Source organism: Ammospiza caudacuta, chromosome 33, assembly GCF_027887145.1.
Source record: "Ammospiza caudacuta isolate bAmmCau1 chromosome 33, bAmmCau1.pri, whole genome shotgun sequence".
NCBI lineage: Eukaryota > Metazoa > Chordata > Aves > Passeriformes > Passerellidae > Ammospiza > Ammospiza caudacuta.
This window is the reverse complement of record NC_080625.1, coordinates 545,705-557,780: the sequence shown is the minus strand read 5'-3', so window position 1 is coordinate 557,780 and position 12,076 is coordinate 545,705. Positions and strand designations below refer to the sequence as shown.

The window sequence follows — 12,076 nt, the reverse complement described above, 5'->3', positions numbered from 1 at the left end:
GTAACCCCTGTGTAACCCATGTGTAACCCCTGTGTAACCCAGGTATAACCCTGGTGTAACCCCGGTGTAACCCCTGTGTAACCCCAGTGTAACCCCGGTGTAACCCGTGTAACCCCAGTGTAACCCCAGTATAACCCCGGTGTAACCCCAGTGTAACCCTGGTGTAACCCCGGTGTAACCCCAGTGTAACCCTGGTGTAACCCCGGTGTAACCCTGGTGTAACCCCAGTGTAACCCTGGTGTAACCCCTGTGTAACTCGGGTGTAACCCCAGTGTAACCCCTGTGTAAGCCCTGTGTAACCCCGGAGTAACCCAAGTATAACCCAGGTGTAACCCCGGTGTATCCCAGGTGTAAGCCAGGCGTAACCCCTGTGTAAGCCCTGTGTAAGCCCGGAGTATCTCACCCTGCTCGCAGAGCAGCACGTCGATGTTGGGGGGGATGCTGAGGGCGCGGTTGGCGATGTGCTTCAGCAGCGTCGTCTTCCCCTTCCTGGAACACCCAAATGCACCCAAACTCACCCCAAAACGGACCCCAAACTCAGCCCAAAATCCACCCAAACTCACCCCAAAACGGACCCCAAACTCACCCCCAAATCCACCCAAACTCAGCCCCAAATCCACCCAAACTCAGCCCAAAATGGACCCAAACTCAGCCCAAAATGGACCCCAAAATCACCCCCAAATCCTCCCAAACTCACCCCAAAACGGACCCCAAACTCACCCCAAATCCACCCAAACTCACCCCAAAATGGACCCCAAAATCACCCCCAAATCCACCCAAACTCACCCCAAAACGGACCCCAAACTCACCCCCAAATCCACCCAAACTCACCCCAAAACGGACCCCAAACTCACCCCCAAATCCACCCAAACTCACCCCAAAATGGACCCCAAACTCACCCCAAATCCACCCAAACTCACCCCAAAACGGACCCCAAACTCAGCCCCAAATCCTCCCAAACTCAGCCCAAAACGGACCCCAAACTCACCCCCAAATCTCCCAGAATTCACTCAAAATCAACCCAAAATTCACCCAGAATTCACCCAAAATTCACCCAGAATTCACCCAAAATTCACCCAGAATTCACCCAAAATTCACGCAAAATTCACCCAAAATTCACCCAAAATTCACCCCAAAGTAAAGCAAAATTAACCCCAAACGAAGCCAAAATCCACCCAAAGTTACCCCAAAATAACCCCCAAACTACCCAGAATTAACCCCAAAACCCCCAGAATTAACCCCAAAAATCCCAAATTGCCCAAAATCCCTGGATTTCCCCCCAATCTGACCCGTTGGGCCCCACGAGGCCGTAGCACCTGAATTAACCCCAAACCCTCAGAATTAACCCCAAAACCCCCAGAATTAACCCCAAAAACTCCGAGATTTTTGCCCAAACCCCCAGAATTAACCCCAAAACCCCCAGAATTAACCCCAAAAGCTCTGGGATTTTTGCCCAAACCCCCCAGAATTAACCCCAAAAATCCCAAATTGCCCAAAATCCAGGGATTTCGCCCCAGTTGGACCCGTTGGGCCCCACGAGGCCGTAGCACCTGAATTAACCCCAAACCCCCAGAATTAACCCCAAAAGCCCCAGAATTAACCCCAAAAAGTCCGGGATTTTTGCCCAAACCCCCAGAATTAACCCCAAAAATCCAAAATTGCCCAAAATCCCCGTTTTTCGCCCCAGTCTGACCCGTTGGGCCCCACGAGGCCGTAGCGGCGCCCGGCCACGATGAACAGGTCGGCGTTGACGTAGAGATCCTTGCCGTGGGCCGAGATGCTGAACTTCTCCAGCTGGAACGGGGCAAAAAACGCAGAAAATGGGAAAACTGGGGGGAAATGGGGAAAAACGGGGGAAAAATGGGAAAAATGGGGAAAAATCACAGAAAAAATGGGGAAAAAATGGGAAAAAAGGGGGAAAAATGGGAAAAAACAGGGGAAAACGGGGGAGAAAATGGGAAAAAGACGGGGAAAAAATGGGAAAAAAACGGGGAAAAAATGAGAAAAAAACGGGGAAAAATGGGAAAAAACGGGGGGAAAATGGGAAAAACGGGGAAAAAATGGGAAAAAAACGGGGACAAAATGGGAAAAAATGGGGAAAAATGGGAAAAAATGGGGGAGAAATGGGGAAAAATGGGAAAAAATGGGGAAAAAAAAACGGGGAAAAAACGGGGAAAAAACGGGTGAAATATGGGAGAAAAACGGGGGAGAAAATGGGAAAAAACGGGAGAAAAATGGGAAAAAAGGGGGGAAAAATGGGGAAAAATCACAGAAAAAACGGGGAAATAATGGGAAAAACGGGGGAAAACCCCCAGGTGTATTTGCCTCTCTCCAGGTGTATTTTACCCCCCCAGGTGAGTTTTGCCCCCGTCCAGGTGAATTTTGGGACCTCCAGATGTATTTTACCCCCCTAGGTGTATTTTTACCCCCCTCCAGGTGAACTTAGAGATTCTCCAGGTGTATTTTCCCCCCCCCAGGTGTATTTTACCCCCCCCAGGTGTATTTACCCCCCCAGGTGTATTTACCCCCCCCCAGGTGTATTTGCCCCCCCCAGGTGTATTTGCCCCACCCAGGTGTATTTTACCCCCCCCCAGGTGTATTTGCCCCCCCCAGGTGTATTTACCCCCCCAGGTGTATTTACCCCCCCCAGGTGTATTTTACCCCCCCAGGTGTATTTGCCCCCCTCCAGGTGTGTTTTGCCCCCCGTGCCCACCCTTTTCACCCCCCCCAGGTGTATTTGCCCCCCCAGGTGTATTTTACCCCCCCCCCCAGGTGTATTTACCCCCCCCCAGGTGTATTTGCCCCGCCCAGGCGGGCTCTGCCCCCCGTGCCCACCCTTTTCACCCCCCCCAGGTGCATTTGCCCCCCCCAGGTGTATTTGCCCCCCCCAGGTGTATTTGCCCCCCCCAGATGAGCTCTGCCACCCGTGCCCACCCTTTTCACCCCCCCCCAATTGAGTTTTGCCCCCCCCAGGTGTATTTGCCCCCCCCAGGTGTATCTGCCCCCCGTGCCCACCTTGATGTCGGAGGCGTTCTCCAGCATGGCCTGGCGCGACGACAGCTCGGCCTGGGACACGGCGAAGTCGCCCTCGCCCGTCATGGCGGCCGCGCGCAGCGACGCCACCTGCCGCTCAAACTCCGCCTGGGCGGGGCCACAGAGCGCCACGCCCGTCAGGGACACGCCCACCGTGGGACACACCCACCGGGACACGCCCACCGTGGGATACACACACCGGGACACGCCCACCGTGGGATACACCCACCGGGACGCGCCCACCGTGGGATACACACACACACACCGGGACACGCCCACCGTGGGATACACACACCGGGACACGCCCACCGTGGGATACACACACACACACCGGGACACGCCCACCGTGGGATACACACACCGGGACACGCCCACCGTGGGATACACCCACCGGGACACGCCCACCGTGGGATACACACACCGGGACGCGCCCACCGTGGGATACACACACCGGGACACGCCCACCGTGGGATACACACACGAGGACACGCCCACCGTGGGATACACACTCCGGGACACGCCCACCGTGGGACACACCCACCGGGACACGCCTACCGTGGGATACACACACCGGGACACGCCCACCGTGGGATACACACACCGGGACACGCCTACCGTGGGATACACACACCGGGACACGCCCACCGTGGGATACACCCACCGGGACACGCCCACCGTGGGATACACACACCGGGACACGCCTACCGTGGGACACACCCACCGGGACACGCCTACCGTGGGATACACACACCGGGACACGCCCACCGTGGGTCATGGCGGCCGCGCGCAGCGACGCCAGCTGCCACTCAAAATCCGCCTGGGCGGGGCCAGCGGTCAGGGACACGCCCACAAAAGGGGCGTGTCCATGCAGGGACACACCCAGTGTGGGATACGCCCACCGGGACGCGCCCCCGGTCATGGCCACCTGACACTCAAACTCTGCATGGGCGGGGCAAACAGGCAGGGACACGCCCACCATGAGCCACGCCCACCAGGGACACGCGCGCAAACGGACCCGCCCCCTGTCATGGCCGCCGCCCGCAGCCGCGCCAGCTGCCGCTCAAACTCCGCCTGGGCGGGGCCACAAACACGCCACGCCCATCAGGGACATGCCCACAAACAGGCCACGCCCCTTTGGCTAAGCCCCGCCCCAACCATCAACCCGTGCCACACCCCCTTGGCTAAGCCCCGCCCACAGCCTTACACCAAACCAATGCCCTGTTAGGCCACACCCCTTTTGCTAAGCCACACCCACACCCCCAAGCCATGCTGCTAGGCCACGCCCCTTGGCTAAGCCCCGCCCACAGTCATACACCAAAGCAATGCCCTGTTAGGCCACACCCACTTTCTCAAAGCCATGCCCCTGTAGCTAAGCCCCGCCCCCTTTAGGCCCCGCCCCGGTTAAGCCCCGCCCCCCACCTGCTTCTTCATTTTCTTCTTCTCCTTTTTGCTGACGCGGGCGTCCGGCCCCGCCCTCGGCCCCGCCCCCTCCTCCTCCTCCTGCGGAACCAAAACGGAGAAAAACGACCCCAAATGGCCCAAAATACCCAAAAACGGCCCAAAATATCCGAAATAAACACACCAAAAATAACCCCAAACTAGCCCAAAATATCCCCAAAATATTCTAAAATAACTCCTGAAAAAACCCAGAATATCCCCAAATGTTCTCAAAATCCATCAAAACCCCTCAAAAAACCCCCAAATATCCCAAATTATCTCAAAATTCTTCAAAATATCCCAATAAACCACCAAAATACCCCCAAAACACCCCCAAAATAATCCCAAATTCCCCCAAATATCCCAAATTATCCCAAATATCCCAAAATAACAAACCCAAAGTACCTCCAAAAGTATTCTTAAAAAAAACCCCAAAAAAATCCCAAAAATAATCCCAAAAATAATCCCAAAAATAATAATCCCCAAATAATCCCAAAACCCCCCAAATATCCCAAATTATCCCAAATATCCCAAAACAATAAACCCAAAGTACCTCCAAAAGCATTCTAAAAAAAAAACCCCAAAAAATCCCAAAAATTTCCCAAATAAAACCCCAAAATACTCCAAAATAACCCCAAAATAACCCCAAAATAGCCCCAAAACCCCCAAAATATCCCCAAAATCCCCAAATCCCAAACTCACGTTCTCGCTTCCCTTCCGGGCTCCTTCCTCCTCCTCCTCCTCCTCCTCCTCCTCCTCCTCCTCCTCCTCCCTCAGGGCCCCGAACTTGTTCTGTCCCAAAACGGGGCAAAAACCCCCAAAGTTGGGGCTTCACAACCCCAAAATCCCCAAAATGGCTCAAAAACCCCCAAAGTTGGGGCTTCACAACCCCAAAAACCCCAAAAAGCCCCGAAAATCCCAAATTTGGGGTCCCACATTCCCCAAACCCCCAAAAATCCCAAATTTGGGGGCTCCCATCCCCCCAGAACCTCCAAATTTTGGAGTCTTTGAGCTCAAAAAAACCCCAGAATTCTCAAATTTTGGGCTCTCCATGCCCCAAAATCCCAAATTTGGGAGTTTTTGCCCCAAATCCCCCCCAAAAAAACCCAAATTCCCCCCAAATTCCCCCCAAATTCCCCCCTCACCTTCCTGCCCGGAGCCTCCTCGGAGCCTTCGGCCTCATCCTCATCGCTGGGAGGTTTCCCCTGAGGATTTTGGGGACAAAAATGAGAAAAATCCCCAAAATTTGGGACATTTGGCGTCCCCAAAAATGTGGGAATTAAAAATAAAAAATGGGGGAAAACCCCGAAATTGGGAAAAAACCCCAAAATTTCTGCACCTGCTTCTTCCCTTTGGGCTTTTCCTTCTTGGGGTTTTTCTTCTTCCTCTTCTCAGCCTCCTCTTCCTCCTGGGGACACGAAAATTTGGGGTTTTTGAAGGATTTTGGGGTCTTGGTCTAAAATTTGGGGTTTTGAGAAGGCTTTGGGGGTTTTTCAGGAATTTTGGGGTTTTTGTCCAGAAATTTTTGGATTTTTTTTTGGCTTTTTTGAGGGAATTTGGGGTTTTTTTCCAGAATTTTTTGGGGTTTTTTCTTAGGATTTTGGGGGATTTTTAAGCGATTTTGGGGCTTTTTTTCAAGAGACTTTTGTGGGTTTCTCCTGAGGATTTTGGGGTTTGTTTGAGGGAATTTGGGGATTTTTTTTCCAGAATTTTTTGAGGTTTTTCTCAGGGATTTTGAGGTCTTTTTCCAATATTTTTTGGGTTTTTCTCAGGGATTTTGGGGTTTTTTTCCCAGAATTTTTTGAGGCTTTTTTCAGGGATTTTGGGGTTTTTTTTCAGGATTTTTTTTGGGTTTTTCTCAGAGATTTTGGGGTTTTTTTCCCCAGAATTTTTTGAGGTTTTTCTCAGGGATTTGGGGTTTTTTCCCCAGAATTTTTTGAGGTTTTTCTCAGGGATTTTGGTTTTTTTTTTTCCAGATTTTTTTTGAGGTTTTTCTCAGGGATTTTGGGGTTTTTTTCCAGGATTTTTTTGGTTTTTCTCAGAGATTTTGGGGATTTTTTTCCAGATTTTTTTGAGGTTTTTCTCAGGGATTTTGGGGTTTTTTTTCAGATTTTTTTGAGGTTTTTCTCAGGGATTTTGGGGTTTTTTTTCAGATTTTTTTGAGGTTTTTCTCAGGGATTTTGGTTTTTTTTTTTTTTCAGGATTTTTTGAGGTTTTTCTCAGGGATTTTGGGGTTTTTTTTCAGATTTTTTTGAGGTTTTTCTCAGGGATTTTGGGGTTTTTTTTCAGGATTTTTTTGGGTTGTTCTCAGGAGTTTTGGGGATTTCTCCCCCCACCTTGTTGCTTTTGCCCTTTGTTGGCTTTTTCTCCTTTTCCTCCTCCTCCTCCTCCTCTTCCTCGCTCTGCTCCTGGTTCAGGGCAGCAAAAACATTCCCACCCTAAAAAACACCAAAAAAACCCCAAATTATTCCACTGTCCCCCAAAATTCCCCCTTCTCCCGCATTCACACCCCAAAACCTCCCAGAATTCCACTTTTTATTGAAGTTTTTTCCCATTTTTTAAAAGTTTCTCCTTAGAAATTTCCATTTTTGAGAAACTGTTCCCCATCTTGAAAAGATTTCCCCCCATATTTTTTAATTTTTACCATTTTGGGGGATTTTCCCCCTTTTTAAGGAATTTATGCCAATTTTGTGGATTTTCCCCCCATTTTTTATGACTTTTCCTATTTTTGTAGTTTTCCACCCCATATTTTGTGGATTGTCCCCATTTTCAGGATTTTTTGTCCACTTTTATGGATTTTCCCCCATTTTTCGGGGACTTTTTCTCAATTTTTCTGAACTTTTTCTCAGTTTTTGCGGGGTTTTTTTCCCATTTTCCCAAATTCTTGTGATTTTCTCCCATTTTTCCCATTCCTCCCTTTTTTTTTTGTGGTTTTTCCCCATTTCTTTCCCATTTTCCCCAACTTTTTTCCGTTTCCCCCATTTTTCCTACTTTCCCCAATTTTTTCCATTATCCCCTCTCCGTATTTTCCCATTTTTCCCCCCATTTTTTGTGAATTTTCCTCATTTTTTTTTCATTTTCCCCCATTTTTATCCAATTTTTTCCTTTTTTTTTGCATGTTTTTCCCATTTTTCCCCTTTTTTCCCCCCATTTTCTCCTCACCTTCCTCCTCCTCGCTCCCCTCCTCCCTGTTGGAGCTGTGGGCACATTTTGGGGAGGGGTCACTGAGGGGTCCCCAGGGCTCAGAGCCCCCCAGGACCCCCCAAATCCCCCCCAAATCCCCCAGATTCCCCCCAGGACCCCCAAATTCCCTCCAGGACCCCCAAATCCCCCCCAAATCCCCCCCAGAACCCCCAAATCCCCCCCAAATTCCCCCCAAGACCCCCAAATCCCCCCCAGGACCCCCAAATCTCCCCCAAATTCCCCCCAGGACCCCCAAATTCCCTCCAGGATCCCCAAATCCCCCCACAGAACCCCCAAATCCCCCTCAAATACCCCCCAGGACCCCCAAATTCCCTTCCATGACCCCCAAATCCCCCCCAAACTCCCCCCAGGACCCCCTAAATCCCCCCCAGAACCCCCAAATCCCCCCCAGATTCCCCCCAAGACCCCCAAATTCCCTTCCAGGACCCCCAAATTCCCTTCCAGGACCCCCAAATCCCCCCAAATTCCCTTCCAGGACCTTCCTCCTCCTCCTCCTCGTCCTCCTCGTCAGCAGCGGCCGCCAGCGCCTGCAGCCTGCGGCTAAGCTCCGCCTCCTCGGGCTCAGGCTCCGCCCCCCGCGGCCGCCGCCCCTCCTTCCGCCGGTCCCGCTTCCGCCGAGAGCCCTGGGGGCGTTAATTAGCACTCATTATGGTAATTAGCTCTTCATCAGCCGCTTGGTCAATGTTTGGAGTATTGGAATCAGGCTGGGTTTGGCTCCGCCCATTTTAACCCCTCCTCTCTTAGCCCCTCCCCTAATTTGCATTAATCCCTCCCCATCAGCCCCTCCCATTTAAGCTCCACCCCTTTTGGCCTTTCTCTTTAACTTCACCCATTTGGCCCCATCCCCTTTAGCCCCACCCACCTTAGCCCCGCCCCTTTAACTCCCACCCACTTGGCCCCACCCCCTTTAGCCCCACCCACCTTAGCCCCGCCCCTTTAACTCCCACCCACTTGGCCCCACCCCTTTTGTCACCTTTAACCCCTCACCTTAGCCCCTCCCCTCTAAGCCCCACCCCTTTTAGCCCCTCCCCTTTTACTCCACCCCTTTTTGCCCTCACCCTCTTTAGCTCCGCCCCTTTTTGGCCTTTCCTTTAACTCCCACCTGCTTGCCCCACCCCTTTTAGCCCCTCCCCTTTTGTCACCTTTTAGCCCCACCCATCTTAGCCCCTCCCCTTTTAGATTTAGCCCCTCCCCTTTGATCCACACCCTCTTTAGCTCCGCCCCTCCAACTCCACCATCTTTAGCTCCGCCCCTCCAACTCCACCCTCTTTAGCCCCTCCCCTTTTCATCATCGCCCCCTTTAGCTCCACCCCTTTTCCCTTTAAGCCCCTCCCCTTTCCTTTAACCCCTCCCTTTTAAGCTCCTCCCCTTTAGCCCCTCCCACCAAGCCCCACCCAATTAAGCACCTCCCACCCCATTTAACCCTTTCATTAACCCCGCCCACTTCACACCCCTCCCTCACTAATCCCTGCCTAATCAGCCTAACTCGCATAACTGATTAACCTAATTTGCATAGCTAATTAACCTAATTTGCATGATTAACCTGGGCGGGTGCTGGCCCCTCCTTCTCGGGGGCGGGAGGGGGCGGGGCCGGCGCCGCCTTCTCCTCCTCAGCCAATTCCTCGAAGAACTGGGGGGAAAATGGGAAATTTGGGAGAAATTCGGGAAATTCTGGGGGATAAAATGGGAAATTTGGAGAAATTCAGGAATTTCTGGGGGAAAATGGGAAATTTGGGAGAAATTCGGGGAAATTCTGGGGGATAAAATGGGAAATTTGGGAGAAATTCAGGAAATTCTGGGGGATAAAATGGGAAATTTGGGAGAAATTCGGGAATTTCTGGGGGAAAAAATGGGAATTTGGGGGGAAAAATGAGAAATTTGGGAGGGAAGTCTGGGGATTTTGGGAAAATTTGGGGATTTTGAGGGAAAACCTGGGAGTTTTGAGGGAAACCTGAGCATTTTAGGGAAAAACCTTGGAGTTTTTGGAAAAATCTGAGAATCTTGGGGAAAAAAATTGGAATTTTGAGGAAAAATCTGGGAATTTTAGGGAAAATCTTGGAACTGTAGGTGGAAACCCAGGAATTTTGGGAAAGATCTGAGAATTTTGGGGAAAAACTGGGAATTTCTTTGGAAGATCCAGGAATTTTAGGGACAAAATGGGAATTTTGGGTGGAAATCTGGGAATTCTGGGGGGAAAAATGGGAATTTTGGGGTCCAGGAATTTTGGGAATTCAGGGAGGGGTCCCCAGGAATTTGGGGGAGGGGTCAGAAGTCAAAGGTCAGGGGTCACTCACGGATTTTTTGCCTTTCCGGTCCTTCTTGCCCTTCTTGACCGGTTGCTCTGTGGGGCAGGAGGGGTTAAATGGGTCTGGGGGCACCCCAAAATCCGAAGGTTTGGGGGGAGACCCCTCCCCAAATTCAGGAGTTGGTTTGGGCGGGGTTCCCCCAAAATGGGGAGGTTTGGGGTGAAAAAATGGGGGAAAACAAAGGGGCACAAAATCCTGAGGGGCTCCCCTCAATCCCAGGGGGCTCCCCAAAATCCTGGGGTCCCCTCATGGGGGTTCCCCCTCAATCCCGGGGGTCTTATCCACCTCCAACCCCCTCAGTTTGGGGTCCCCTCACGGGGGTCTCACCCTCCTCCCGCCATTTCTGGGGTCCCCTCACGGGGTTCTCCCCCATCCACCATTTCGGGGTCCCCTCACGGGGTTCTCCCCCATCCACCATTTCGGGGTCCCCTCATGGGAGTCTCACCCTCCTCCCGCCATTTCTGGGGTCCCCTCTCAATCCCGGGGTCCCCTCACAAGGTTCTCTCCCCCTCTGCCATTTTGGGGTTCCCTCACGGGGGTCTCCCCCATCCACCATTTCGGGGTCCCCTCATGAGGGTCTCACCCTCCTCCCGCCATTTCTGGGGTCCCCTCACGGGGTTCTCCCCCATCCACCATTTCGGGGTCCCCTCACGGGGTTCTCCTCCATTCACCATTTCGGGAACCCCTCATGGGAGTCTCACCCTCCTCCCGCCATTTCTGGGGTCCCCTCTCAATCCCGGGGTCCCCTCACGGGGTTCTCTCCCCCTCTGCCATTTTGGGGTTCCCTCACGGGGGTCTCAACCTCATCCCCCCCTCAATCCCGGGGTCCCATTCCCGGGGTCCCCCCTCAGTCCCGGGGTCCCCACACGGGGGTCTCACCCTCGTCCCGCCATTTCTGGGGTTCCCCCCTCAGTCCCGGGGTCCCCTCATGGGGGTCCAACCTCCTCCCGCCATTTCTGGGGTCCCTCCCTCAATCCTGGGGTCCTACCCCGGGTTCCCCTCATGGATTCTCCCCGCTGCACCATTTTGGGGTCTCCTCACAGGGTCTCACCCTCATCCCCCCCTCAGGTTTGAGGGTCGTCTCCCGGGGATCTCACCCTCATCCCCCCCCTCCATTCCCGGGGGTCCCATTCCCGGGGTCCCCCCTCAGTCCCGGGGTCCCCACACGGGGGTCTCACCCTCGTCCCGCCATTCCCGGGGTCCCCTCACGGGGGTCTCACCCTCCTCCCGCCATTTCTGGGGTCCCCCCCTTAATCTCAGGGTCCCCTCACGGGTTCCCCTCATGGGATTCTCCTCCCCCTCCACCATTTTGGGGTCCCCTAACAGAGGTCTCACCCTCATCCTCCCCTCAATTTTGAGGGTCCCCTCCCGGGGGTCTCCCCTCCAGTTTCGGGGTCCCCTCACGGGGGTCTCACCCTCATCCTCCCCCTCCTTTGCCGGGGGTCCCAGCCCCAGGTCTCCCCCTCAGTTTCGGGGTCCCTCCATGAGGGTCTCACCCTCCTCCCGCCATTTCTGGGGTCCCCTCGTGGGGGTCTTACCCTTATCCCCCACAGCCCCGGGGGTCTCCCCCTCATCCTCCCCAATCCCGGGGTCCCATCCCGGGGGTCTCCCCATCATCCCCCTCCCATCCCGGGGTCCCATCCCGGGGGTCTCCCCCAGTTTCGGGGTCCCCTCCCGGGGGTCTCACCCTCCTCGTCCCCCCCCTTCCATTCCTCCTGCTTGGCCCCTGCCGGCCGCGCTCCCTTCGGCATGGCCAGGCACCGCGCACTGCGCATGCGCCGCCACCGCCGCTGCGAGCTGCTTCCGGGCCGCAAAACCGCTTCTCATTGGTCCGCTCTTCCTCAGACCCCGCCCACCACGCACGCGCTTTTTTCCCTATTGGTTAGTGCCTTTTTGTCCCGCCCACCCGTGCTGTAGCTCGTTCTCCTATTAGTTGATCCCGCCTCGCCGGGTGTGCTGCGCTGCTATTAGTCAGCTGATCTGTCAATCACGCCGCGGCCCTGAGGCCGTACGCCATCCTATTGGCTCCTCCCCTCGGCGTGTCTCCGCCTCTTCTCGCCTATTGGCGGAGCGCGGCCCCGCCCCGTCACGTGCGC

At 53.8% G+C, this 12,076-nt stretch overlaps 1 protein-coding gene and 1 pseudogene across 1 annotated transcript in view; one reads left to right on the top strand and one right to left on the bottom strand.

The window, feature by feature from the left end:
* Positions 1 to 11,755, bottom strand: part of ABCF1 (ATP binding cassette subfamily F member 1) — a 35,408-nt gene extending 23,653 nt beyond the window's left edge. Inside the window, exons 1-12 of the mRNA XM_058822502.1 lie at positions 11,668 to 11,755; positions 9,969 to 10,015; positions 9,218 to 9,304; positions 8,160 to 8,297; positions 6,807 to 6,908; positions 5,810 to 5,878; positions 5,616 to 5,675; positions 5,173 to 5,214; positions 4,453 to 4,533; positions 3,016 to 3,141; positions 1,694 to 1,794; positions 404 to 489 (exon numbers count right to left, since the gene is read on the bottom strand). Of these exons, the coding sequence (XP_058678485.1) occupies positions 404 to 489; positions 1,694 to 1,794; positions 3,016 to 3,141; positions 4,453 to 4,533; positions 5,173 to 5,214; positions 5,616 to 5,675; positions 5,810 to 5,878; positions 6,807 to 6,908; positions 8,160 to 8,297; positions 9,218 to 9,304; positions 9,969 to 10,015; positions 11,668 to 11,755 (1,027 nt within the window). The remainder of the gene's footprint in view (positions 1 to 403; positions 490 to 1,693; positions 1,795 to 3,015; positions 3,142 to 4,452; positions 4,534 to 5,172; positions 5,215 to 5,615; positions 5,676 to 5,809; positions 5,879 to 6,806; positions 6,909 to 8,159; positions 8,298 to 9,217; positions 9,305 to 9,968; positions 10,016 to 11,667) is intronic.
* Positions 1 to 12,076, top strand: part of LOC131570177 (zinc finger protein 665-like) — a 507,112-nt pseudogene that overhangs the window by 232,806 nt on the left and 262,230 nt on the right.